Source organism: Hypomesus nipponensis, chromosome 6 (genome assembly GCF_054491055.1).
Source record: "Hypomesus nipponensis isolate SF chromosome 6, ASM5449105v1, whole genome shotgun sequence".
NCBI classification, from domain to species: Eukaryota; Metazoa; Chordata; class Actinopteri; order Osmeriformes; family Osmeridae; genus Hypomesus; species Hypomesus nipponensis.
In genome coordinates, this window is record NC_140366.1 from 11407175 (window position 1) to 11432500 (window position 25326).

The 25326-nt window shown below is 46.1% G+C and overlaps 2 protein-coding genes across 2 annotated transcripts; one reads left to right on the plus strand and one right to left on the minus strand.

Annotated features, from left to right (window-relative positions):
* Positions 1 to 2178: 2178 nt before the first annotated feature.
* tmem244 (transmembrane protein 244) lies at positions 2179 to 4368 on the minus strand. The gene is made up of 6 exons (XM_084700669.1): positions 4276 to 4368; positions 3750 to 3835; positions 3165 to 3241; positions 2823 to 2948; positions 2487 to 2531; positions 2179 to 2356 (listed from the first exon to the last, which is right to left on the minus strand). The coding sequence occupies exons 1-6, from the start codon at positions 4366 to 4368 to the stop codon at positions 2259 to 2261; spliced, it is 525 nt and encodes a 174-aa protein (XP_084556795.1). The 3' UTR covers positions 2179 to 2258.
* Positions 4369 to 5816: 1448 nt separating this feature from the next.
* Positions 5817 to 18155, plus strand: l3mbtl3 (L3MBTL histone methyl-lysine binding protein 3). The gene is made up of 22 exons (XM_084700639.1): positions 5817 to 5884; positions 7660 to 7787; positions 7867 to 7996; positions 8229 to 8409; positions 8536 to 8680; positions 8761 to 8848; positions 8953 to 9047; positions 9313 to 9417; positions 9618 to 9753; positions 10123 to 10214; positions 10418 to 10569; positions 11275 to 11351; positions 11433 to 11518; positions 11713 to 11823; positions 12209 to 12323; positions 12429 to 12531; positions 13811 to 13957; positions 14182 to 14250; positions 15086 to 15165; positions 16549 to 16727; positions 16849 to 16911; positions 17795 to 18155. Exons 2-22 carry the CDS (start codon positions 7686 to 7688, stop codon positions 17936 to 17938), a joined length of 2400 nt encoding a protein of 799 aa, XP_084556765.1. The 5' UTR covers positions 5817 to 5884; positions 7660 to 7685; the 3' UTR covers positions 17939 to 18155.
* The last annotated feature ends 7171 nt before the right edge of the window (positions 18156 to 25326 follow it).

The window sequence follows — 25326 nt, forward strand, 5'->3', positions numbered from 1 at the left end:
GCACCGAGCCGTGTAATTCGGGCGGAGTCACCCCAGTTTGAAGACAGTAGAAAAGATCGCGCTCCGTTGTCCAGTCAGCCCATCGACAATGTCCAGTCAGCCCAGCAAAACTGTTTTCTGTTTTGTATTAATGTATTCATTTTATGGTACAGTAGTTTTTTTTCTAATAATAGGCTAAACCTAAATGAATTGTTGCAGCAGTTTAGCATGACACGGTACAAGATACAAAACTGTTCAAACACAAGGGCCATAAAGGACAGGTAAAAAAAGATGAACAAATACGAAATTCCCTGTTTGATACCCTCGCTTAAAGACTTAATGTAACATACTGAACTGCGTATCGGCATGGATCTGTCATCTGTGTGTCGGGGATAATGTGGAAAATTATCGGACCATCTCCAGCTCTGCCTCCAGTGCAGTGATATCTGATCAGACCAGGCCATTACTGTACAACCTCGACCCTGATGCAGAGAGGAATATGTACTGCCACCCGCTGGTGGCAGGGAGTAACTGAATGCGTGTGTGAGAAACCACGGACCAGGTACCAAGAACAGTTATTTACATGATCTGGATATGACAGACACTCAAACACACTCATCTGTGTACACACTGGTACGGTGACTCTATAGCAGCCCTGAGTGGTGCCTTTATATCACACAGATGCAGTCAGTCTGTGCAACACTGGTGCTGTGAGTCTGTACCAACCAGAAGAGATTAAACTCAAGATTAACATGGATATAATCACAGAGGAAAACATGCTAACTAACTCACACACATGCATACTCACACACACACATGCAATCACACATACACACGCATACTCACACACACATACACGCACACACACGGAAAAAAGTAATTCCTTACCTTAGATGAAGAAAGTAGACCAGTTTAGAAACCATGGTAACCATGGGGATTCGGTCAAGACCCCCCTAACCCCAGGTGGAAAAAGTCTCCTCCATCCCTCACCTCACACACGCACGTCTTCACACACACACACACACACACACACACACACACATGCATTAATACACCATTTAGATACTCTGCCTAAGAGAGCAGTTAGAGCTCTCAGTCCTCCTGCATTCCACCCCTCCCCCCTCCTCCTCTCCTCCCCACCAGTCTTTGCCCCACCTCTCCCTAATCTTATTAAATAATTAATGCCCTTCTTTACCCTGCGCTCTTTCCATGCCACAGAGAAAACATACAGTACACGCATTTCCACTACACACACACCTAACCACACAAAATACTCACACTCACAGCTTCCCTGTGACCCAGAGATAGAGATTTATAGAGATTTGTGGATGTCCTTATAATACATGTGATAGAATTACTGGCTGAGCAGAAATGCATGCTGTTTCTTACTTGTGAAAATGAAGGATGAATAAACATTATGACGTGTCAGCCTTAATGAAGCTGTCTGGTGTAAGGAGATCAGGCTCCAGCCACACCAGGAGACCACCTGACCATCGTGAGTCTTCACTTCCTGCCAGCAACCTCACAGGGGCCTAACGTGTGCGTTTACTGGGTCATGTGTGTGTGTGTGTGTACAAGGGGTGAGGGGTGGTGGGTGTAGGGTTTGTGTGTGCATAGTATTGGTATTAGTGCCCTCATACCTCCACCCCCCTTAAAGAGGGCGTTGTACCAAACACTTTAGCCCATAAATTAGACCAATCAGAGCACACAGGGAGTGACGGCCGCTTAGCCTAATCCTAAAGGATTGAACAAAAAAACAGCTGGCCAGGACTAATCACTGGGGCCCCAGCTAAGTGGGTACAGAATACGTCAGGGCCTGTTATTACAGTCGTTAGTTTCTGGTATGATGCAGCCATATGATGTCCTGCAAGCCTGGTCAGTGAGTTTGTTTAACAGCTGATCAATATTACAGCTTTGTGGACAGGAGAATGGTGCAGTGCTGTTGCAGTGTTGAACTACACTGCCCCGGGGTTGCAGTAGGCAGGTACAACATTGTCTTGTTATATATTTATATATACACACATCATATATACAAAAACACACATTATCAACTGTTTGCAGAAGTGTTTAATTATCTCAAGAGTTGCTTTTCAAACAAACCTTTGGATTAATTATTTACAACTGAGTACCAAAATGTTCTACATGAGGGTAAAAAAATTGAATACAAAACAATACTGTACATAATGTTGTTGAGGAAGCAAAAAGTTTACAATAGAGGAAGCAGGAAGTTGCCCTTAAAGGGGACAGGATGTTGTCATCAGAGGAAAGAAAAGTTGTCATTAGAAGTTCTGGAGGTCTGCTGGGTATACAAAGTTATTCCTGAATAGTTTGTAGGCCAGGAGTTGACCTCCAAAGATCATCATCACTAGACCAGAACCTGGTGGAGGAGGAGGGGGGTGAGGAGAGAGAAAGGAGAGTGAGACAGGACACATGAAGAACATCATAGACTGGACTGGAACAGACTACAATAGATCTACGTCATTCAGTATGATTCCAAACATTCTCACCAAGAGCAATCCACCAGTGCTCTGTTGAAGGGAAGTCGGACATAACTGTTAGGAGAAAAAGAATGAATGAATGAATGAGTGAATGGATGGATGGATGGATGGATGCAATAGTAAATTAAATTGATGTGCATGTGAAGTGGGTGATACAGCCTGGAGCATGCTCAGTCTTGTGTTGGTACAAAGCAGCCTGCTTGGTCAGATTGTATAACGAACCCAGATTACAATCCCATCACCACACTCACCTACATGCTTTGTTCCGTTAATCCAATAAACGGATACGTACTGAAATTGAACAACATGGCCAGTGTGTGTGTGTGTGTGTCTGTGTGTGCAGACCTGCAACAGTCATAGCGATGTGTAGGAGGGTGACAGTGATGGCGTAGTCCCACACCCATTCTTCCACAATCCAGGCAAACACCAGTCCTCCCAGCACATAGGTCACCTCCATGGAAATCACACTCACTGGACAGAGATACAGTGGGTCAACACATACCATCTCTATCGCACACAAACACACTGCGGCATGATGGTAAATACCAACACATACAATCAACAGCTTTATAGGACAACTGACACCAACAATACACACAACACTCCTGTCATTTGACAGTGTTTGCTGTTGTTACCTGAATGGATGAAGGACAAGATATAAGAAGCCATGTTGGATCTTCAACTCACCCAGGTATTTGGGGCTCTGCCATGAGGGCTGTGTGGTGTAGTCGAAGGGAGCCAGCAAACTGTCTACCTCATGGACCCTGTAGGAACAAGAGGTCAAAATGGTCCTACTGGGCCACCATATGCACACACCTCAACACACACATCTGTCCTCAGCATCTCCTCACTCCTTACTCCTTCTCTTAAGGTCAGAGGATTAGGAGGAGCCTCTCCTCTGAAACAGAATGCACAGGAAGCAAGGAGAGGGGAGGCGAGCAGGGATGATGTAAGGAGTTCAAGAGAAAGATTTGAAACTCTCTGAGAGTCTTTGACTTTGGGAGAAGACAGAAAGTCATTGTGCACCACAGGAAGCTCTCATATGCCATTTTCTTTGATTAAACCAAACAGGAAGGAGTAAAAGTCAGCTGTTCATTTGCAAAGATTCATCGACAGCAAAACATTTCCTCCATGTCTTCGCTACTGCACTCGCTCCACACCATAGTTCCACGTTGTGCCCCCGCGTCAGAGAACCACTTGTGCAGACCTGGATATGTGTGTAGCTGTTGATCAGTCCAGGTTGTGTGTGTGTGCATGTGTGTATGACATTACCTTAGCAGGCCAATGCAGAGACTGACAGTGATGTAGTAAAGGGAGTAGAAGGTCACCATGCACATCAACAAGTTCTGGAGGACCACCTGCAGGAGGAAATTACACACTGAAACTTCCGGTCTCACTCTTCATAATAACTCATACAAGATCACAAGACATCGACTTCACACAGACTAAACAGGATGATCAATCAATCATTTGTTTACTCAATCAATCCTTTATTTATTGATTTAGTAATCAATCATTCCATCAAGCAATCAATCGAGCATCCATTAATCATTCACTCAGTCATGCACTCGTTTAACTGAAAAGTAATTTAGTCATACCGTTGTTGTCATTTATACATGACTGTGAGCTGGGTTCTGCTAGGTTCTAAGGTTCCAAGTATGCAGCTCCAGTCAGCTGACCATACATTCTACCTGCCCAGACCACCATCATAAACAGCCTGCCCTATACCATCGCTCTGTCTCTCTTTTGCTGTCTTTTAAATGTTTTTTCCCCTGTCCCCTTTCAGCCAGCCACCTACCCAGGTGTCGTTGATGTTGGTCTTGAGAGGAAGGGCTCCATGGCGTTTAATAAGAGTGGTCCCACAGCACCTGCAGCAGTAGTCCCACAACATGAAGATCCTCCAGGTCTTCTGCCAGACAGCAACACAGGGGCAAAGCCTCCTAACCTGGCCCAATGCTGCGCTGCTGCTAAGGAGATTACTGCTAACAAGCCTGATTCAATCCTGCATGGATAAACCCTGCTGGACAGACTAGCCTATAGGCTACTGGCCGGGCTACCTGTACTATATACTATAAATACACAGGCTGCTGATATGAACACACACATGTACACCTTTCTATACATACATATGCAACACTATAAACACAATAATCTATAAATACAGTATATACATTACAAACACGTTCATACCCATATACACCCATGCATGCACACATGCATACATGTACACATACAATCACACAAGGTTTGTTTCACGTTTCTCTCTGAGTTTTCCTGGGAGGTTTTCCTTCTCATCGAGGGTTTAGGTGAGTTTAGGTGCAGTTCTATGGGCCAATGGAAAGTCTCTGTGTACAAATATAATGTTATTAGATTTATGGGACAGTGCTGAAAACCACACAGGCAACTTCACAATTGTTCCTATATTCATTTAAAATAGTTGTCCTTATGGGGACCGGATTATTTTAAACCTGCTCTGCCATAGGTCCCCATGACGTACATAAACACATTGTTTTCTCCACAATGTATTGATTTCCAGAATGCTCATGCTCGCACACACACACACACACACACACACACACACACACACACACACACACACACACACACACACACACACACACACACACACACACATACATACATACATACATACATACATACATACATACATACAGACTTGGTATATGGAAGACGAAAGGGTTCAGGCCAGAGGTGTCGTGCCAGGACTGTGTTCAAACTAAAAGTGTTCAGACTGGGGCAGACCCAGGCCAGGATAATGATCACAGCAGAGTGTTCAGGAAAGAGAAGCTCAGAGTAACCCTCCGCTACATATCGGTCTAAATAGCTAAAGGTTAGGGAACTGTCCAGGTGAAAACATTATGGAAAGACTGACATGAATCTGACATGAAACTATGGAAGCTCGCTTCCATAACTGAGACAGAAAGCTGGGGCACTGGGGGGTGCACGTGACCGTGTTTTGTTTCGCACAATTGTTAAGAATGTATGTTACTGATAGACTTGGTCGCATTGGATACATTTTAGAACCCGCTTTAGGGTACTTTGCAAGGGACGCTGTTGACAGGCTTCAAGCAAACGGCGTGTATTTATAGACACTAAGTGACATATTAGCTATTCGTTCTTTATTCCTGTTAAGCAGCACGGCCTATTTCAGTCGCAAAAACATCCACAAGACATACACTTGCTATCGCTGTTATTGTTCATACTACATTACGCAACGATCAAAAGTTACATCTTATACATATTGTGAGTATGTGTCAACTGAAACTTTCGTTACAGGCATCATGTGTTTCAGTCAAAAGCACCCACTGCAAGCACTCGCTCCCAGCCATACGCATGCGCATTGACAGATGCCTGGGCAATTTGTCAGTACTCGTGGGAGAATTTGGGTAAGAAACAGACAAATTAAAACAATTGTACTTTATATAGTGATAATTAAGGTGGAACTATGCGTCATATAGCTATAACTAATCTGTTGTGTTGTACTTTGGCTTGGGGTTTATTGCGGCGCAATTTGCCAGAAACTTAGCCATAAAGTCCAAAACGACTGGACGTGTCATCAATAATATCAGCCAGGAAGAGATACAATGTGAGAGAGCGTGAAATGGATTGCAACTGAAAAATACTTCTAAAGAAGGGTCGATAATTAGTATACAGGGTAGAGAATAGGTTGTGTTACATTTATCGTGTGGCGAAATCGTTTTAATAAGATATATTGTACTCTGGACAGAATATTGCAGCGGTCTGTGTGCGAGAGAAGGACTGCGCAGCATTGCGCTTGTCTGACGAACCGAGCTAAGAATATTTATCGCTCCACGTCCTTCTAAACAGCTTTCCACGAGAGTTGAGGTATTATTTTTGTTCCTAATGCAACGAGTCTGCGGGCCTGCCGGTGAGAATTATATATAGAGTATATTCCAGCTCCGCCATTTTGGGGAACTGCCTTTAAAACACATTAAATAGTATCAGAGCTCAGAAAAGTGCTTATATCAGATTAGAGGCATGATTGGCGGTTTGTAGAAACACTCCTATATCTAACACACCTTGTTGGAACACAAAGAGAATATGACGTGGTAGCGTTTAATCCCACTCGAAATTTAAAAAGTGTAAGTCAGTGCTTGAAATTAATATCAATAACGCACATAATCAACAAATGATCTACAGTAAAAAAAATATAATCTGAAATGTAGGGGTAATAGATGCTTCACTGTAAGCAGCCACCATAAATACTTCAATAATTATTTTTTTCACTAAAACACAAAGTATCGCATAATGCGAATCAGTTTCATGCAATGATGAATCAGTTTTGCTAATTCATACTGGAAAAATATATTATTGTGTGTGCATGAAATAGAACTGACTTTCATATTTATTGAATACGTAAAGGATTAATAATCAATATTTCGTTGATAAACAGTAGCCTAGACCCGCCAGAATGCCTATAGTACAAGGCTCAAGGGGCGCATAGCTTAAATAACATATTGGAAAAAAGGACCTGTTCAAACAGCAGACGTTGCATCAAACAAAGAAGATGTCGGATATTCATTATCCATCAATAATTTGTGATTTGCATGAATTATATTTTTATTTGTAGGCTCCATTTTTGTTCTGAATTGCTTCCATTGTTGAATAGGGAGCTGAAAGTTTCAAGCGCAGTCGACAAAATAAGGGTGTGCAGCGCCATGTAGCGGTGGTCTGGCGTCATGAGTTACATTGTAGCAAACGCAGAAGGCCTTCCGCTGCTGCTTGATTTTCTAAAAAACTATCATTTGTTACATAATTACAAATCGTGCAACAAGAGAAGCATTTAGTAGCCTACGTTTCTACATTCGGCTTAACTCCAAAATACACTGCCAAATCATTGGTTTTAAAATGACATTTTCATAAATCGTTGTTGACACAATGGTGTTTTTGTTGTTGTCACAACCAAGATCGTGGTTGTTTTGATTCAATTTTGTTGTATAAAGATTTAAGATAATAAATTGGTGGCCCTCCAAAGTAGGCCTAATGGTTCTAGACCCTATATCTTGAGACTGGGCTCTTGTTAATTTAGGCAATTCCTACCACCTTAAGAATGCAGTGTTCTGTAGAGTGTCAGATCACATTGGTATCTGTTTAGGGTTGTTTTTCTGAATCAAGTTGTGTGTGTTGTTTTCTGTGTCAGTGTGTAAGATCACTGTGATCAGGTCTATGGAGGGGTCCAGTCAGGCAGCGGTGGCTCCAGACTTTGATGTATACGGAGCAATGGACTGGCAGGACGGGGTGGGCACTCTGCCAGGCAGCCAGCTCAAGGTAACAAGCCTTACATACTGGCTCACAGCTTCTCTATGTTGCTATCCAGTACAACTCACTGTGTGTGTGTGTGTTTCAGTTCAGAGTGAACGAGTTTGGGGTGCTGGAGGTAGTTACAGATGAGGTGAAAGAGGAGGTGGAGGAAGAAGAGGAGGGGGTGAGGAAGGCTCACGCCACCACCACCTGGGTGGTCCCCAGCTCCCATGAAGGTGAGAACACCTGCTGTTCTTCTCTTTGTCTGATGTCTTACCCTCAAATCAGCACATTGGACAACCTCTATATATATCTATATATATATATATATATATATATATATATATATATATATATATATATATATATATATATATATATATATATATATATACAACCTTACCTGGGATACTTGCGTCATCCCACAACCTCTCTCTTTTTCTCTTTCACTCTCTCGCCTGCTCTCAGAAAATATTCAGATAAAGGAGGAAGAGGAAAGCCCCGACAAGGAGAGAACCGATAAGGAGAAAGTGGAGGTGGGCCTCTGGGGTCTGGTGTGTGTGCGGTGCAACAGGAAGGGCTCCAGCGTGGACTTCCTGTCGGACGGCCGACACTGTAGCCAGCGCTGTCTGCAGCAGGACCAGCAGGGGTGAGCAGATACACACACACACACCACTCCATACACACCACTCCACACACACCACGCCACTTATAAGTCTCCCTGCTGCAATGGTCATGTGCTGCTGTGTGTGTGTCCCCCTCCGTCCCCCCTCAGGGAGGCCAGAGCAAAAAAGGAAGAGTCTCTGTCCAATGGACAGCTGTTGGGTGTGGGACGTAGACGAACCAGCCAACCAGAAAGAATCCTGGAGAAGATAGACACCTCCCCTGACCAACCAGATGATGACGATGATGAAGACTATGTCAGTACTCGGCAACAGCAGCAAAACAGCAGCATCATATTATAGGTGGACGTTCTAATGTGTGCGTGCGTGTGTTGCAGGAAGAGAAGGAGAGTAAGAGGCCAGGCACTCGAGGGGCTCCCCGCGGGCGCAGGAAACGCAGAGGAGACGCAGCTCTGCTTAGACACAGTGAGTACACATGATAAAGAGGATGAGAGCAAGACGAGGAGGAGGGTGGTGGTGGTGATGAAGAAGAGAGCCTGATTAGGATGATGGTGATGGTGGTGTTGCAGCGGTGCCTTATGGAGGGAAGAAGAAGGTGTGGTGCTGGGCCTCGTATCTGGAGCAGGAGAGAGCTGTGGCTGCCCCCAACAAACTCTTCAAAGAGGTGAAGACACACACACACATACATATACACACACACACATATACACACAGCATGCACTGAAACACTCTTTTTCTGTCTATAAATCAATACCCTTTTCTCCTCAATCCTTGTCTGTCTCTCTCTCTAACTCACATGGTGTGTGTGTGTGTGTGTGTGTGTGTGTGTGTGTGTGTGTGTGTGTGTGTGTGTGTGTGTGTGTGTGTGTGTGTGTGTGTGTGTGTGTGTGTGTGTGTGTGTGTGTGTGTGTGTGTGTGTGTGTGTGTAGCACCAAGCATTTCCACAGAGTAAGAATGGCTTCCGGGTGGGGATGAGGCTTGAGGGGGTGGACCCTGAGCACCCCTCCATGTACTGTGTCCTCTCCGTGGCAGAGGTAGGACTAGGAACTGGTAGAATCCAATGAGGACTTTCTAGGAAGTGTTATTACCACATTAGGACTACCCAGAAACCTTTGTTTTGATATGTTTACTGTACTATCACCTTGTTATTGTGATGACTGTGTTGTTCAAACATTGTTATTGGAACTGTTATGTGAAGCTGGTTGGATTACTGATGATGGGGTTTTATATTTAGGTGTCCGGACACAGAATCAGGCTCCATTTTGACAAGTTCTCAGACTGCTATGACTTCTGGGTAAACTCCAACTCCTCAGACATCCATCCCATTGGGTGGTGTGAGAAGACAGGACACAAGCTTCACCCACCTAAAGGTACGAGGTGTAAACACGCACATAAATACACACGTATACACACTCACACACACATTCCTCAATCTCAAGGACAAGCTGAGGCTGGAGTTTCTTGTCCCTGTGTCTAATCAACCAGGGCTGTTGTAGCATGTCCACTGTCATGTCTAAATACAATCCATGGCTGCTGCAGTGTTTTAGATTCCTCCTGTGAGGTCTTTGGAAATACTTTTCTACTGAAGCTTTGTGAAGTACTGCAGGGAGGCAGGTTGCCCTTGGCAACAGCTGAAGGGGCAAACGAGGATAGTAGTGCCATATCTTGTAATTGGAGAGCATGATCAATATCATCATGGATGGAAACATGCATGTGTGTGTGTGTGTGTGTGTGTGCAGGTGTAAAGGAGCAGGATTTCAGCTGGCCAGCCTACATCAAGCAGTGGAAGGCCCAGGCTGCTCCCAAGGCTCTGTTTGATAACCACAACACGGTAAATACTGACCCCAGACCAGGTCATACACACATTACACTGACCCCATACCAGGTCATACACACATTACACTGACACCAGACCAGGTCATACACACATCACACTGATCCCAGACCAGGGTCTACACAGTATGATGACCCCAGACCAATATACAGAGTATGTGTGTGTGTTATACAGTATGTGTGTGTGTGGGTGTGTTCCAGACCGTCACACCCCAGGGGTTCCGTATTGGGATGAAGCTGGAGGCCATTGACAAGAAGAACCCCTCCTTCATCTGTGTTGCCATGGTTACAGACATGGTGGACAGTCGCTTTCTGGTCCATTTTGACAACTGGGATGAGAGCTATGACTATTGGTAAGAGCACACACCATATACATAAATCACACACACATACCATCTTCTTTCACACACTCATCACACTGTCTCTCTCACACACACCACCCTCTTGCTCACAAATGCACACACACACACACTCACACTTGGTAAGAATCACTGGAGGGGGCACCTAATAGGGTCTGGTTCTGTTGCAGACTTGGTCATTACTGTAGAGCCTACATTGGTCAGTAGGGGGTGCTAAAACACTGCCGAAGAGGAGAGGTAAACCTAGTAGGAGCGATATAACATGCGGTCTCCTGCCAGTCCAGATCCCATCACCAGTCTTTACACTACAGCAGGACAAAGAACACACACACACATACGCACATATAAACATACTCTCATTCTCACACACTTTCTGTACACACACACACACACGCAGACAGTGGTCCTCCAACATGAGTTCTAAATCCAAACAGTAGTAATCACTTATCTAAGGACTCTCAACTGCCCTGTATCCAGTCACCATGGGGACGGTGTGCTGTGTTGCCATGGCTGACTGGAGGGCTTTCACTCTGTCTGGAGGCAGTGGTTCTCACTCAGATTCAGAAGATGTCAGGACAAGTCCTCCTGTCTCTCTTTTTCACTCCTGATCTTCCCTCCCTATCTCTATCTCTCTCTCTACTGTCAACCTAACCTGTGTGTGTGTGTGTGTGTGTGTGTGTTTGTTCTATCTCTTCCCAGGTGTGATGCCACCAGTCCTTACATCCACCCTGTTGGTTGGTGTCAAGAAAACAACAGAATTCTCACCCCCCCTCCAGGTACACACACACAAACACACACATGCAGACACTCATACATTCTTTAGAACCCTAACATGTGTTTACCTTTGCGTTCTCCAGGCTACCCCAACGTGAAGAAGTTCTCCTGGGAGAAATACCTGGAGGAGACCAGCTCCTCTGCTGCCCCTGCTAGGGCTTTCAAACAGGTGACACGCACACATACACACGTGTGCAGACACACATGCACACGCACACACAAACATGCGGAAGCACACAAACGTTATTGGGCTCCAAGGTGATTCAATGTGAACTCTGACCTGTGCACACTCTAACATGTGTTCAGACCAGCTCTGTACGCGTACCCAGTGTGAGCAGTGTGGTGTGTGTGTGTGTCTTGTAGAAGCCTCCTCATGGTTTCCAGAAGCAGCAGAGGCTGGAGGTGGTGGACAGGAGGAACCCTCAGCTGGTCAGGGTCGCCACGGTAACCGACACAGACGACCACAGGATCCTGGTGAGACCCGTCTCCTCTGTTTCCCCCCCCCCCCCGTGTCCTCTGCTGCTTTCTCTGTGGAGGTGGAGAGAACCGCCGCGCCCCTGGTGCCCATCTGGCTGGTGGTCCCCAGGGGGCCGTGGTGCAGCAGCGTGTGTCCCCGGGTGGCGCAGGTGTTCCATCAACCTCCCCTGGCTTATTTTTCCTGGTGATAATGACTGTCCCTCTCCCCTCCTCCCGTCTCCCGTCCTTACTCACCTCCTTCTCTTTCTTCCACTCCTTGACGTCCCCCCTGCCTTATCTCTTCCTTCTCCCCACTCAGAACTCTTCACTCATAAGGTCATGGAAGATGTCAGCATTTTCTAACAAGGTTATATCTTGTCTGTGTGTGTATGTGTGTGTCCAGGTGCATTTTGATGGTTGGCCAGAGGAGCTGGACTACTGGGTGGACACAGACAGCCCCGACCTCCACCCTGCAGGCTGGTGTGCCAAGACTGGACACCTCCTCCAACCCCCCATCTGTGAGTGGACTGCCTGTCTGCCTGTCTGTCTGTCCCCCTGCAAGCCTGTCTGTCTCTCCTCACCTCTCCTCTCTTTTCTTCACCTCTCCCCCGCCCCCACCCCAGGTCTACAGGAAGTGTTGGAGTCATCAGAGCAGGGGGGGTGTCCCACCCCAGGCTGTAAGGGGATTGGACACATCAAAGGAGCCCGCTACTCAGGACACCACAGGTATGACCAATCACCAGTAACTAACAAAGGGACTGTCCAATTACAGATATGCATGTCATTCAGTGTTAGGATGATCATTCTGGTTAAAAGAGGACACTTTTTTTTGCCCTAGAAGGAGGGGGATAACTATGAATGCAAACTTTAATATATAAATATAATTTAAATATATATATATGTGTATGTATGTGTGTGTGTGTATATATATATGTGTATATATAATTTGGGCATTGTTTCCACTCAGTCTGATACCAGATGAACATCATAAAGATTTTTTAGGGTCTGAAAAAGAGGACATGTCTCGTAAGAAGAGGAGGTAGGGCCCCTCTAGTGTTGGTGTCAGCAGACATGTGACTGTTTTCTAGACGTCAGTAATCCAGGTGTCAGCACTGCTAATGCGTGATAGCTGAGCCCTGCTTAACATATTGTGTGAAGGCCAGCCAGCTGCAGATAAACACACACACCAAGTAGAAGAGAAAAGGAGGATCCCTCCTTCCAGTGATGCAGAGTGACGGCACCCAGCGAGAGAGGGACAAGAGAAGAGGGACAGATGGGGAGCATTTTCTCTCTTTCTTACTGTCTCTCTCTCTCTATATATATCCTTTTCTCTTTTGAGAGAGAACGATGGAGAGAGAGGGAAGGAGAGAAGCAGAGGAGGAAAGGGCAGAGGCACAGTGACAGATAGTGTGTGTGTGTAAACACACAGTTTCTGTGCTTTAGTTAGAAGTTTGGTTTCGGGAAAATTGGATGTTTCTAAATTGAGTTCCATCGACCTGGAATTAATTGTTTCAACCGTGTCTACTCAGTGTTCTAGCTAGTCAGCTGAGAGAGACTCAGACAGTGGAAGTTTGTCACGATTGATTGACAGATGCAGTGGGTGAAAGAGGAGAGAAAGAGAGAGATTTTAGATAAAGAAGGTGGAGAGGGGTGAGAGAGAAGTAGATGGGTGAGAGAGAGGGAGGAGAGAGAGGGAGAGAGAGAGAGAGAGAGAGAGAGAGAGAGAGAGAGAGGGGAGAGAGGGGGAGAGAGGGGGAGGGGGAGGGGGAGGGGGAGGGGGAGGGGGAGGGAGAGGGAGAGGGAGAGGGAGAGGGAGAGGGAGAGGGAGAGGGAGAGGGGGAGGGGGAGGGGGAGGGGGAGGGGGGAGAGGGGAGAGGGGGAGAGAATGAGAACATTGTTATTCAGGAAATGTTCTTTTCTGCTATCATACAAACTCTGCCATAATTCGAACATGTACACACACATGCAAACGCACATCCCTAAACCCCAGAGTTTTGTGTTGCAGTGCTGTTGGCTGTCCATACTCAGACATCAACCTGAACCGAGACACCTCCCTCCCGGACCGCCTCAGTGGAGAGATGCCTGGCTCACGATTGGCCAGGACCAGAAGGGCGGAGCCACCACTGCCAAACACCCCACCCACCAACACAGAGTAAGGACCAATCATTGTTTGGGACTAATCAGGTTTTCTCAACTTCCTCAATCTCTCTATTGTAGAAATTTATAGGAATTACAGGTAAATAAAAGATTAACATCAATAGAACATTTATTTGTATTTTATGCTATGTTTCACGATAGTTTAATAATATTTTCAATATGTTTACAATAGTGTTCGACCCACATACCTTACAACCATAACTCTATATTGTAATGCAGTGTGGGTACCTTGGCAACCAGCATGGAGCCGCCAATCAAGAGGCCTGCGGGCACAGAGCCCAAGAGGAGGTGAGCTCCATGGCAACACTGGGGCTACTGGACACTGATTGACCTTGTCTCTCTATCTCTCTGTACTATCTCTCTCCCTCTCTCTCAATTTGATATAGCATACTAACAGTTTATTTCTCACCTTTTCCCTCACTATAAAATACAATACAATATATACTGTATACGACTGTGTGTATTTATACGGCTGTCTTGAACTCAAACTAAAAAGGTTGCAATTATGTAATGATAAGAGTGTTTGAGTTGTACTGTTTGCATTTCCATTGAATCAGACCAGAATAGTCAAGCACAGATACCTGAGAGAATGTTGGATCTTCAGGAACAGAGGTAGACTCTCAGCTCTCTAATCTTATGATAAGAAAGAGGGAAAGAGAAACTAAAACAGAAAGAGAGAAATAAAGAGAGAGGGGTAAAGACAGAGGGGGAGGGAGAGAGAGAGATAAAGAGAGAGGGGTAAAGACAGAGGGGGAGGGAGAGAGAGAGATAAAGAGAGAGGGGTAAAGACAGAGGGGGAGGGAGAGAGAGAGAAAGAGGGGTAGAGGGGGAGGGAGGGAGAGAGAGAGATAAAGAATGGGCTGGCACAGCTCTAATTAAGGCACCTAATGACCGTTTAGTCTGACCTCTCATCATCTCCTCCCCTCTCCCTCTGGCATGTCACACTTTTTCTCTCTCCTCCTTTCTTCACGCTCTCACACCCTCTCCCTCCCTCTTTTCCTCATAAACACTCTCACACTCCCTGTCTCCTTCTCCCTCTTTCTCTCACATCGGCACCACTCCCCCTCTCCTTCTTCCCCTCCTCTCACGCACACGCCTCTCTCGCCCTCCCTCCCTCCCCCAGGGTGGGGCGACCATGCAAGCAGAGGAAGGTGGAGGAGGAAGAGGTGGAGAGCGAGGTGTCCTCAATCACAGACACGAAAGGTACAGTCTCCGCCACGCTCCCTCTCTCTGCCTATCACTCTGTCTCTCTCTATCTCTCTCTATCTGTCTCCCTCTGTATCTCCCTCTTGATCTCCCCCTGACGAGACAGCGGACCATCTCCAGTGTGCCCCTCCAGCAGGGTGTGAGTGTACTCCTTATTCAGCAGCTTGATTTGGAGAGAGCTTGATTTGGATGTCTTCCATGGCGCAAGGCTCTGATTATGGTCGTATTCATTCCTCTTGAGTGGAGTTGTCGCTGCTTCAGCCTCATCAGCACACGAATCAAGCGCTCCGTACCAGAGACAGTGTTACTGTACACGAGGCTTTAATGTAGTGTTGATGCACTGGTGTGTGCCACGGTCCCCCTGTCTCAACATCCCACACTCAACTCGCTCCCACGCAATGTCTCTCTGCATATGCCTCACATCTCTTTCCCTCTCTATCTCTCTCTCTCGCTCCCTCCCTCTCTCCGCATGCCTCACATCTCTCTCATCTTTCTCTCTTGAATTCTCTCTCTCATATTTTCTCTGGCCTTTGTTCTCTCTCCTTCCCCCCTCCATCTCTCCTGGCCAGCGTAGGGGCAGGAGTAGAGGCAGATGAGAGGGTGGGGGTTTGAGAGAGGAGAGGGCTCGTCCCAAACTTGACTGAATCTCACTTTACACACTGCTCAAACACAACACACCCTGTACTCGTCTGTTATAGAGGTGTGGTGATATTCTGCAGATATAAATTATGGAGATGCAATTGTACTTTGTGGTTAATCCCCTGACGCTGGAAGGAGTAATCTGTGTGTGCGTGTGAGGGTTTGGCCCCAGAAAGACCAGATGATATGAATCAAAACAAACTAATCCGATGCATGTGTAGAATCGTGACGTTGCCATGGGAATCGGAGAGTTACTCAGTCTCAGAATCACTAGTATGAATTATCTCGTTCTCTCTTTCTCTGTCTCAGTTTGTCTTTTTCCCTCTGTCTCTCCACATCCTCTGGCAGCATGTATCTAAATTCTATCAAACTTTCAGATTAACTGTGAAGCAGTTAAACACCTCCCTCCACCAGAGCTGTCGCTGGCAATTATCTCCCAAACCTCCGTAAACAGTGGAGGAAGCTCACAGCAGTGTTGACGCCTCAAGCAAGGAAACGGCCGTCATTGAACACACAGACTCTAGTTAGCTTAAAGTGTGATTAGAGCGAACATTAATATTGTTGCACGAATGGTTCTAATTCACTTTTGTCAGAGACAAAGTTTTTACTATGAGTTGTGTGTGGACTTGTTAAGCTATTCTTTTGGGGGGGCCCTCAATACTGAAACAAGGAAAATGGGAAATTATGCAGACAGTTTCTTGGTCCCATAACGATACAAATATGTTTGTGTCTCCCATCTAGAGCTAACCCTTCAGCAGGCGCTACATCAATCGGTCTTCCTGCCCAGCCCCACCCCTACCCCCTCCCTCAGCCCCACCCCCTCTCCCAGCATGCCGTTCTGCTGGGACCAACATAGCAAGCTCCTCCCCACTGTGGAAGGGATCACCGCTAGCAAGGTGGCAGCCTGGACCGTGGAACAGGTAGGAGACACACTAGAGAGTTCCACCTGTCTGTAGTCTGTCAAGGACCTAAAGGTCTTGTCTGAAGTCTGTGTAATACCTGGCTGGCTGTTTAACCTGAACGGTTCACCATGTTCAACAGGTGTCTGAGTTCATCCAAGGTCTCCCTGGCTGTAAGGAGCACATACGCACCTTCAGAGAGGAGGTACAGCTCACACACACACACGCAGTCAAATATACACACAGAGAGACATGCACATCCAAATTGTACTAGGAAAGAAGCTACATTCCTGGTAGTGGAATTGAGGTTGGTATGTTTCTGCTGCTAAGCTCTCTGTGGTACCAGGACCTGTCTCTATCTCTACCTCTCTCTGTCTCTACCTTGTTCATCTCTATCTCCATATCTTTATCTCTCCTTTTCTACCTCTCCTTTCCCTCTCTTAAAACTCCCTTTTTAAACTCCCTGTGTTTCTATATTTCCTCTCTTTTGGAAAACGAGAGTAATTAGTTACAGCTCGCAGAACTCCAATGTTCCCTGTTAAGTGAAAGTTATGCACAGACAAGATTGTAGTTTCCGTACTTTTACAGAGTGCTGAGATGTTTAGACGCTCTCTGATCTAAAGATTCCTGGCCTTTCCTGCCAGCCTGGGAAATGTCAGCTGTAATTAGCCACGATGTGGCGGCTACACGCTGTCTGTTCTGATGCGTCATTAAAGGTAGAATATGATCCTCTGGTGTTTCAGTCTGAATGTGAGTTTTTAAATGTAGAAGACGACTCAGGGGCTCCATCACCTCCCCTCCTAACGAGGCCAGGGTGGTTAGCGCAGCCGTCATGAGAGATGCCTAACGAGCTGTGTGTTTGAAGTCCTGCCGATCCCTGGCTGGCTGGAGAGTCAGACACAGAAGCTTCTAGAGCAGGAGAGAGGTTGTTACCTGAGTGCTTTGAGGGCGTAGTCTGAATAAGACGCTCCTATTTCAACTTGTATTGTTTATCTCAAACTCTCCTCCCCTGTCCTCTTTTCACTTATCCTTTCTGCCTCTTTCTCTCCTCTCCTCCTCTCCTTTCCCCTCTCCTCTCCTGTGAGCAGCAGATAGATGGAGAGGCATTGCTCCTCTTGAACCAGGTGGACCTGCTAAGGATTCTGGGTATAAAGTTGGGTCCTGCCATCAAGATCTACAACAGCATCCTCATGTTCCGCACCGCAGAGGAGAGAGCCTGCAATGAACTCTGACACCAAGCCCAGCCAATCACCAGGCCTGCTGCACTCTGGGCAACCAATTAGGAGGGCCTATCATTGACTTGCTAACCAATCAAGAAGCCTGTGGCGACAGGAAGTGAAGCACAAAGATCCCGCCTGTGTCTCGCCTGCACATATGACTTTATTTCACAAGTTATGATCTTAAATGTAATCTAGTGTCTGATACAGCCATTAAACCCACTAAGAGGAATTTTCCATTTGTGTGTGCAATACCTAGCATGCCCAGCACCCCGCCCTGTCTGTATGTCTGATGCTACAGGAGGCCTGTATCATGGAACAGCTCAGGGTTGTCAGGTCATGGTGTTCCAGCCAGCAGGAAGCTCCAGTCTTTGGTAAGGTAGACCACACTTTGTGACCCTTGTCCCTCGCAGTCGATGTAGTCTCAGACTCCTGGCAGACTGCTTGTGTGGTCCGGAACAGGGAGCTGAGAGAAATGCTGATTCCTCGCAGGCGCAGGGTTCTGGAAGCCATATCCAGTGGCTCAGCAGCTACCTTTTTAAGCTTCCTATTGATTTATCTCTAACCACTTTATCTATGCTGTTCTGTTGCGGTTTATGGGGTGAGAGGCTATCCAGTTAACAGCCTCGACACTGGCCTGGTCTTTCTCTGTGAGAACCAGATGCAGAGAGACTCTTAAGAGGCATCTGCACGTCAGGCCAAAGCACAATACTGTTGGAAATAGTTTCTTATTCACTTGCCTGAGTCTCCCCCCAGTGTTAGATTGACAAAGGTTTGCATATTTTGGAACATAAGATTAGGTGTATTGAGTCAGACAAGAACAATCAAGCACGGCTAGGTAATCTAGGAGGTGTCCGACAGTTTCATCACATGGCAGAATTGTTTAACATGACTTCAACATGTCGGCCCAGTGCTACCTACTGTGTATAAATACAGCAAAAACATGAACAGCAACATGGCGGTACACTGCGCCTGGCTTTCGGTTTCTGTTTTCATGTATTACTGTCCCTGTTTCAGGTTGTTTATGTCTCTTAGTTGTGTAGTATCATGGTGTGATGTGGGCCGTGTATGTGTCTGCAGGGAGAGATGAAGAGCGCCTCGCTCTGAGAATATAATAACTTTAGAAGGATCTGTACCTCCCCTCTCAGCTGTTATGCTCGGGCAGCGATCAGTGTGTTTTAGTCTCACTCTTATCCCAGGATCCTTCAGAGGACTTGCCATGTTGTTTGCGCTGTGTTTGAACTCCAGGAAGTGATTAGGAGCCAGGAGAAGGATGGCTGCAGCATTCTATTGGGAGAAACAGACAGAGCTAGATGCTAATTACCTTAATTAGAAATGATGTATTTTGTTCTGCGTGCTGATCGTCTTTAAGGTTAAAAGATGTATACTGATGTATGAAGATGTATAGCTGTGTAATAAGTTATCTCTGCTATTAGGGCTGGATAAGCCTAGACAGGATGGGGTTGGATAGAGGCAGACACACAGGACTGAATAGAGGCAGACACAGGACTGGATAGAGGCAGACACAGGACAGGATAGAGGCAGACACAGGACAGGATAGAGGCAGACACACAGGACAGGATAGAGGCAGACACACAGGACAGGATAGAGGCAGACACACAGGACAGGATAGAGGCAGACACAGGACAGGATAGAGGCAGACACACAGGACAGGATAGAGGCAGACACACAGGACAGGATAGAGGCAGACACAGGACAGGATAGAGGCAGACACAGGACAGGATAGAGGCAGACACACAGGACAGGATAGAGGCAGACACACAGGACAGGATAGAGGCAGACACAGGACAGGATAGAGGCAGACACAGGACTGGATAGAGGCAGACACACAGGACTGGATAGAGGCAGACACAGGACAGGATAGAGGCAGACACAGGACAGGATAGAGGCAGACACAGGACAGGATAGAGGCAGACACACAGGACTGGATAGAGGCAGACACAGGACAGGATAGAGGCAGACACAGGACAGGATAGAGGCAGACACAGGACAGGATAGAGGCAGACACACAGGACAGGATAGAGGCAGACACAGGACAGGATAGAGGCAGACACACAGGACTGGATAGAGGCAGACACAGGACAGGATAGAGGCAGACACACAGGACAGGATAGAGGCAGACACACAGGACTGGATAGAGGCAGAGCATCTCTCCCTCCAATGCCTGCTAGCAGGAGTGACAGTATAACATTTTTGTGTGTGTGTGAGTCAGAGAGTTGGTTTCTACTACATGGGTTCTATTTTCACCTTGGTTATTAATATGGATGCTATGGTGACGTTAGCTGTTGTTTCCCTGCTGCACTACAAGGTAACAAGCTTTATTTAGCATCCATCCCATGACACGGACACACCTCCTCGCCAGGCTACATGGTGAAGAGAGGACCACTTCCACAGCACACCCCGTCCACACTGGAAAACGTTCACCCCATTGTGGATCACAGTGTTTATTCTGTAAGCTTTCTCACTTGTTACTTGAGGATCAGCTGCATAGAGTCTAAAATGCAGTTTGGTATTTCCTGTGGACTTAAGTTTACAAGTCTGAGAAGCTGCACGCACTCCCCCACACGCACACAAACCCAGCTAGTCCCCAGCCTTCTCTCATCCACTCTTATACTGGATTATATTGTTGCCAAGAACAGAGGACGTATCCCCCACACAGGCACACACACAAAAATAGATTCGTTAAATACATCAACACACATACTTACAATGATATGCTGTCTGGCAGGTACATAAGAAGTCATAAGAAGTGCTTATGACATGAATGATGCCTACTGTTGTACATTGAAATGAGATGTTTTATGTATTTTACTGTACTGTGAGACAGCATGTGTCTGTATCCTCTCTGTGGGACAGTATGCCTGCTTGGCATTGCTGACACGGTGTCTGGCAAGAATTAATGAGAGATTGTGCTGAAGTGGATTGTAATTTTCTGCGGTGAGAATAGCTTGGAGCCTTTTGAAGTCCTGTTCTCGCTCTGCTCCGCTACTTCTCTCCCAGTGAGGAGGCTTGTTTGCATAAACAGGGAGGGGGGGAGAGGGAGAAAGGGTGAGGGGGGAAGATAGGAAATGAGAGACGGCGGGGAGATGGGAGAGAGAAGGCGAAACTGAAAATGAGGAGGAGGACAGATGATATCAGAGGTCTGCTACTCTGCCTAGCCCGTGGTGAGGAGAACAGGATGGAGGAAGAAAGAGATAAGGAAAGAAGGTGGAAGAGAGATGAGTAAGGAGAGAAGAGGGAGGAGAAAGTGGGGGGTGAAAGGGGAGAAAGAAGAGAAGGGCTAGTTTCATAGAGACCGATTACACAGAGAGAGAGAGAAGATATAAAACAGAGAGAGTTATAGAGGTCCCTATTGTGTCAGAGGGTCAAGTCAAGCTCCAGGGCTCTTGGAGTTGAAACACACAAATCCACACACACACATCCACTCTCTATCTCTCTTTCTCTGACACACACAGACACGCACACAAACAAACACACACATAATAACCACTTACCCTCTCGCTCTCCTTTACACACAAACACACACACACCCTGTGAGAGCCAGTACTTTAAAGCAGTTGTGGTGTGGATGAGGTGTGTGTACAAGAATGCTGAAACTGAGGCAGAACCTTGTGTACGAAACCGAGAAACAAACACAATGTTTACTAGTACACCCTACGGTGATCCAGAAATGTAATAAACTCTACTGTTTCAAAGTGGTAAAGATGCAATATAAACATTCAGAGAGAAATGGTTGTGGGGAAAAGGGGCCAGTTGTTCTGTACTGCACTCACAGATGCAAACACAGTCATGCATGCATGAACACTTACAAATGCATATTAACCTCCTGAATGAGCTTGATTTAAAAAAGGAAAAGGAGGGAAAACACTACTTTACGGTACATGCACACACACACACATACACAGACGTAGACACATACAGACACACACACACTGTAAGGACACACTCTCACACACATCACAGACACAGACATACACACAAAGTCTGTCCATTTAGAGTTTTGTGTCTAAAACCCACCATGGCTCTGTGTGACGCTGAGTTTTCCAGACTCATGTCATGAAAGTTTGATTGCAGCCTTGGGCCATGAGGATCTGAGCTGCATCACTGATGAACATTACCCACCAAACACACAGAACCACCACCCACTAAACACACAGAACCACTATCCACTAACAGAACCACTATCTATTAAACACACAGAATTACCCAAACACCACCAACAAATCTGGACACCCGCACTATGGATCTATAGATATGGGATCTCTTGATAAAGCATACACTTATACATGATTTGTAGATACATGGTCTACTGAAAAGGAATCACCTGATAAAGGTCTACTAATACATGATCTTATATTTCAGAATCTACTGATAAAGGTCTACTGATACATGATCTTCTATTTCAGAATCTACTGAGAAAGGATCTAATCAAGACGGTCTACTCATACAGGATCTACACGATCAACTAGGAGAAATCTATGTTGTGAAATGATCACACAACTGTGGTCTTTTGTGAAAACCTAAAATTGCATTTAAACCATGTGCCAAGACAAATAGATAGCTTTTTGTGAACATGGGTTTTATGTCTGGTCTGAATCACTCCTCTCTTTGTCTGGATGTCTTCCATTATGTGTGTGTGTTAGTGAAGCACTTCTGCTCTTTGTCTAGATGTCTTTCAGCATGTGTGTGTGCGTTTGTGTGTGTGTGTGTTTGTGTGCGTACGTGTATGTGCATATGTGTGTGCATGTGAATCACTTCTGGTCTTTGTCTGGTCGTCCCCCACCATGCTGCCACAGCAACCAGCATCACCGTTCCCATGGAGACGCCAGAGATGGGGGTGGGCGTCAATGCCATTTTCCCGTTGTACCTGTGTGAGGGTGTGTGTGTGTGTGTGTGTGTGTGTGTATGTGTTTTGTGGCAAAAGTCCAGCACATAAAGATCAACATAACACACAATCACTTGTATTCACACACCCAAAAACAAACATACTACTTGTATGCACACATACACATTGGCTACATAATTTACTGGACACACACACATACACACACAGCTGTTGAAGGCTATGAAGAGAGAGACACAGTCCTATTATGGATGTTTCCCTGATGTTGGTTATGTAAACCAGTCACACGGTGTCTGTGCATATGCTCCTCAGCCCCAGGTCTGGAGAGGGTTTCACAGCCACAGCAGAACTCTGGGTCAGTGGTGGTCACGGTCACGGTCCTATTCCCATGTCTATGATGGTTTATGGCTTTTCCTTCTGAGTTTCTTCCAACTCCAAGCTCAATTTCTGGTCTCTGCCAGTTTCTATGTTGTTTTCTCTCTCGTTTCTCCTTGGTCAGTTTCCCCCTGGTCTCTGGTCTCTCCCTGATCTCTGACATCTTGTTTTGTCTCTGGTCTCTACTTGGTCTCTTGATCTCACTCTGATCTCTGATCTCTCCCGGTCCCTCTCTGGCTTCTGGTCTCTCTCTGGTCACTCTCTGGTCCTTGATCTCTGTCTGGTTTCTCTCTGACTTCTGGTGTCTCTTTGTGTTTCACTGGTCAATTCGGATGACAAAGTCCTAGTTACTGTATCTGGGCACTCAGTAACAGACATTGTGGAATTATGGGCTGCCGCCAGCTGTTGTCGTAGAAACCAGCCCTGATGGAGCTCTGTGGACGTGATACCAATCATTCAGACAGTAGCTGGAGTCTCTGTAGGACTTTAGGTCACCATCCACACAGCCAAGTTTCCATTGCCTGGCTTCCGCTGCACCCATCCATGTTTGGGGAAAAACCTGTGTGTGTGTGTGTGTGTGTGTGTGTGTGTGTGTGTGTGTGTGTGTGTGTGTGTGTGTGTGTGTCAATATCTTGTGGCTCCACATGCTAGGGTTGTGTGTGTGTCGGGGCGGTGGGGGTGGGGGGGTGGGGTGCATGTGTTTGTGGGTTGGCCAAGCATATTCCTTTGGCATTACCCGGTTCGTCTGCATCAACCATAGTAGGCCAAATATTAAAGTCTTTGAATATTCCATTCTTAAAACATGTAGATATTTCCTAGACTTTTATGTTCTATAGTTGAACCATATCACATTCAGCAGGACACCACGGCAATATCCATGGCAACCTCACTTTCTACTTTCACAACTCCATGGTGTCAACAGAGGCTGTCAGAGGTGAGAACGAGACTGTGATGAGATGGAGTGTCTGGAAGACGGCTAGATGCTCTACAAGGTGTAATGTGAGTGTAATATCTTGAACAGGAAAATGGGTAAAAGCCACATTTTGAAATGAAGTGCACAGTAGAAACTGTATCTGTGTTCATTTCTCTCACACACAAACACTGCCACATACCCTCGCTCTAAGAACCTTTAGGCCCCTGCCCATAACATATTCCTGCATCCAGTACAACCGGAGTTGTTCAGCTGCAACCCCATGCTAAGGTAAACATACTTGAGGTGTTCAGGTCTAATCCCATGTTCAGTTTGTGTGGAGGTGACTGGTTGTGTTCAGTTTGCATGGGGGTGGATGGCGGCATTCAAGTTCAGTCAGATAGTCATTAAGACCTATCTTTAGCTCCTCGAGGATGTGTCGTAAGATTACACCCACATTCCTGAGAATGAGACTGGGAAATCAGACACGATAGCTTTCCATGTATTTATTGCTTTATCAACTTCAGTTGCACTCTTCTCTTTCCTTCCTCTTGTCCTCCTCTATATTTTGCTCACATACTCTTTCCGCTCCCTCTTTCTCTTATACACTTCCCCTTTCCTCTCTCTCCTTTATATCGCCTTTATATAACTTCAAGTGACAGAAAGTCATTTAGATGCACAATGGCCTGTGTGCAGTGAGAGCCTGATAGATTTTAGGTGGCTGGGATAATCAGGTGGCTTTGACTGCAATGGAATACCTCTGACTACATGTCCGTCTTTCTCTTTCTCTCACTGTCGCATTTCTCTCTGGCATCCTTCCACCCTCTTTAGTTTCTCTATCTCTCTCATGTCTCTGAGCGTCTTTCTTTCTCTCTCTCTCTCTGTCTCTCTCTCTCTCTCTCTCTCTTTATTCATAGAGCCAAAGGAAAAGAGAAAGACATGCTAGAAAGCAGACAGATTATTTATCATCCAGAGCCAATCCCAGCAACAGCTCATCTCCATGTAGATCTGTTCACAGATCATATGGCTGGTCCTCTCTAGAACATGGGCATACTCTGAACTGGAGATCTCTGAAGTCTAAAAACAAGATGTGTGCTAATATTGGACTAGTTCAAGGGTCTGCTGGTTCTGGGTCTACAGTCTGCTGTTCTGCCTAGAGAGTGGTATTCAGAGATCCAACATTCCCTGATCTGCATAAACACAGGAAATAGCTTAGCCTCACATCTGTAACGTCTCTGATATTTATCTCTGTGG

Bases quoted from the DNA above. Each gene is read 5' to 3' on its own strand.
- l3mbtl3 (XM_084700639.1), top strand. From the start codon at position 7,686: ATGGAGGGGTCCAGTCAGGCAGCGGTGGCTCCAGACTTTGATGTATAC. The intron at 7,788-7,866 runs GTAACAAGCCTT...TGTGTGTTTCAG, and splicing joins TGCCAGGCAGCCAGCTCAAG to TTCAGAGTGAACGAGTTTGG. The intron at 8,681-8,760 runs GTCAGTACTCGG...CGTGTGTTGCAG, and splicing joins ATGACGATGATGAAGACTAT to GAAGAGAAGGAGAGTAAGAG.
- tmem244 (XM_084700669.1), bottom strand. From the start codon at position 4,368: ATGTTGTGGGACTACTGCTGCAGGTGCTGTGGGACCACTCTTATTAAA. The intron at 2,949-3,164 runs GTGAGTTGAAGA...ATCTCTGTCCAG, and splicing joins GCAGAGCCCCAAATACCTGG to TGAGTGTGATTTCCATGGAG. The intron at 2,532-2,822 runs GTCTGCACACAC...TTCTCCTAACAG, and splicing joins CATCGCTATGACTGTTGCAG to TTATGTCCGACTTCCCTTCA.